The following is a 2,820-nucleotide window of genomic DNA, read 5'->3' as shown; positions in this document are numbered from 1 at the left end:
ATGAGCTACATTTGCATTTACATCCTTTCGAGCAGCTGTGCAGTCTACTTTTTACTTAGTAGCTTTTATTAGTATTTTATCCTAGCCTATGGTCTAGTGTTAGCTATATGACTAGCATGGGACTTGGGGCCACGCATGTTATAGCCCCGGGGGCCTTCGTTTTGTAATAATTGTTTTATCTTTTAGCTTAGCTTAGTTTAGTTAGTAGGATTTAGGTCATGTGGGGCCTAATCCTTTGGACTTTGTTTTGGCTTCGGCCTCTCTTTTATTAATAAAGTATCGTTTAAAAAAAAAAAACACTCAAAGGACTAGTGACATGCAATCCGGAACTTCTCAACAGATTTACAAAGATCACAGTCCACATAATCATAACAAATTTGAAACCCTAATCAATAAGACAAATACACAATAATCTATAGCGAAAATGTAAATAGGGTTTAGTAATTACTTCGATTCTCAAAATTAATCCCTCGAGAACAAAGGGCTTCGAATCCACTATTCCGCCGTTCCACAGTTCCACCGGAGTCCGGTGACTGGACTAGGGTCTGGGGCTTCCACCACTCCGCCAGACTAGTCGCTAGTCGCTACTCCGAGTCTCCGAATAGGGCTTCCACCAGAATACAACTGTGAGTGTCTAACAAACTGAGAGAGTGAGAGAACATAGAGTCTTAGAGAGTAAGACTCAAAGTCTCAAAGACCAGAGCGAAAGAGAGAACGAGAGATGAGAGATGAGAGATTGAGAGAAGTCTAGAAGAGTGAAATGGGAGCTCGGCTGCGCTGAATGAAATGGGTAATATATATATATATATATATATATATATATATATATATATATATATATAAACCAAACGACGTCGTATTACATAGGGTAAAAAAACCCTAGGGTTTTATCGGATGTTCGGACGGGTTCGGGTGGCGTTTACTGCCTCCCACCCGAACCCCCTGCATCCATCTTGTAGCGTAGCATCGGATCGGGCGTGGTATTCGGATACGGTTCGCTCCACGGACTCGCCCGTCGGGTTTTGGGTCGGGTGGGTGGGTCGGATTTCTCGGGTTATGCACACCCCTACTCGAGGGCGATGGAGCTCTCTATTTCGCTGGAGTCCCCAGTAAAACCAGATAGCGGGGTCCGTACCGGGGAAAGTTGCTTCCAGGATAGCTCGAGTTGTGTAAAGGTGTCATAATACATGACGTTCACGGAGCTCCCCGTATCCACCAGTACGCGGTGGACGATGATGTCCTTGATCTCGAACCTGAGTACCAACTCGTCTCGGTGGAGCAGGGGGCCATTGGGGAGGTCGTCGTCGGTGAACGTTATAGGCTCCCTGCTTTTCCACTTTTCGTGGCTGCTCGGACGACCTCCCCCACGTATAGGCTCCGTGCCCACCTCTTCCTCTCAGCGGGTGTGTCTCCTCTCTCCAGGCCGCCAAAGATGACGTGGATGACTTTCTTCTTTGTCGGGCTGTCTGGCTCGGTGTCCTCGTCCTCCGTTAGTTGGCCGAGTTCCCTTTTGCGCGGGACAGAGGCGGTGGCCCAGCGCAATCCTTCTTCTTCTGGGCGTTGTCGGGGCCTTTGGCGTGGTCCTGCCTGGATCTCTTCACATATTGGCCTAGGTATCTTCGTTGGATGACCTCTTCGATTTGCCTCTTGAGGACCATACATTCGTCCGTGTCATGCCCACGCTGCCGATGGAAGCGGCAGTACTTCTTCGGGTCAGCCTTGGGGGAGATCTTCTAGCACTCCTCGGGGATGACACGATGTCCATGTCCTCCGCGTGGTCCAGAATAACACTCACAGGCTGGGTTAGCGGGGTCAGGTGTTGTAGCGAGGCTAGGGGGGACCCCGATCACGGCGTGATCGCGACGGGCGGCGATCCTCCTGGGGTTGAGGTGCCTTGTCGCCGCATCCCCGGCCTTCTTCTTCCTCCTTCCTCTTCTCTGCTGCCTCGGCATTGGCATAACGCGCGGCGCGATCCATCGACTCCGTGTACGTCTTTGGCTCATTCCGGACGAGGTCGCTGTGGAAAGGATCAGACCTGAGATTGTTTGTGAAGAATGGGATGGCGGACCTTATGTCGAAATTGGTCACCCCCATGGCCTCCTTCTTCCACTTGCTCAGGTACTCCGCCAAGGTCTCCGACTTCTGTTGCTTCAGGTAGCACAGGTAGGCGAACTGTTTCCTTCGTTGTATGCTGCCCGCGAAGTGTGACATAAACTTCATAGCTAGGATGGCAAAACTGGGGATGGACTCCCCCGGCAAGGACCCGAACCAGTCTTGGGCCTGGCCATCCAGAGTTGTGCAGAAGCCGCGACACATGATTGCGTCATTGACGCCCGTCATCATCATGACTGCCTTGTACCTGTTGAGATGATCTCGTGGGTCAGTCGCCCCCGTGTAAGGTTTGATGGCCGGGAATCGGAAGTCCCGAGGCTGGGGCTTAGCCATGATGTCCTTCGTGAAAGGTGTGGCCAGGGCGTCCCGAGGCTCCGGTGACTCGTCGCGTCCCTCTATCTTGCGCTGCAACTCGTGCATTTGCTTGTGTAACTGCTCCGTCTCGTCGCGCTGGGCGCTCAGAGGTCGGCCCCGGGTCTCCCCCGAGTACTCCACTGGTGGGGTCGGCTCCCGTGGCCCCGAAACACGAGTTCGTGGCTCCGGGACCTCCGTGAACACGACGACTCCGCCGGTCTGGCATTTGTGGCCGGCCTCGGCCCTAGGCAATCTCGCCTAACCGCCCGAGTGCTGATGCGGTCCGGGTCGACCGAGTCCTCCTCTCCTCCCGTTACTCGTGCTTGCCTCGGCTGCGTCTCGTCTCTCGGATGG

At 53.0% G+C, this 2,820-nt stretch overlaps 1 protein-coding gene across 1 annotated transcript; it reads right to left on the bottom strand.

Annotated features, from left to right (window-relative positions):
• Positions 1-1,830: 1,830 nt before the first annotated feature.
• On the bottom strand, positions 1,831-2,532 carry LOC109153579. Its single transcript, XM_019301434.1, has one exon. It carries the CDS (start codon positions 2,530-2,532, stop codon positions 1,831-1,833), a length of 702 nt encoding a protein of 233 aa, XP_019156979.1.
• Between the last annotated feature and the right edge of the window lie 288 nt (positions 2,533-2,820).

Source organism: Ipomoea nil, unplaced genomic scaffold (assembly GCF_001879475.1).
Source record: "Ipomoea nil cultivar Tokyo-kokei standard unplaced genomic scaffold, Asagao_1.1 scaffold2510, whole genome shotgun sequence".
Classification (NCBI taxonomy): domain Eukaryota; kingdom Viridiplantae; phylum Streptophyta; class Magnoliopsida; order Solanales; family Convolvulaceae; genus Ipomoea; species Ipomoea nil.
Note: the sequence above shows the minus strand (reverse complement) of the source record. Positions and strands in the feature narration are given on the sequence as shown.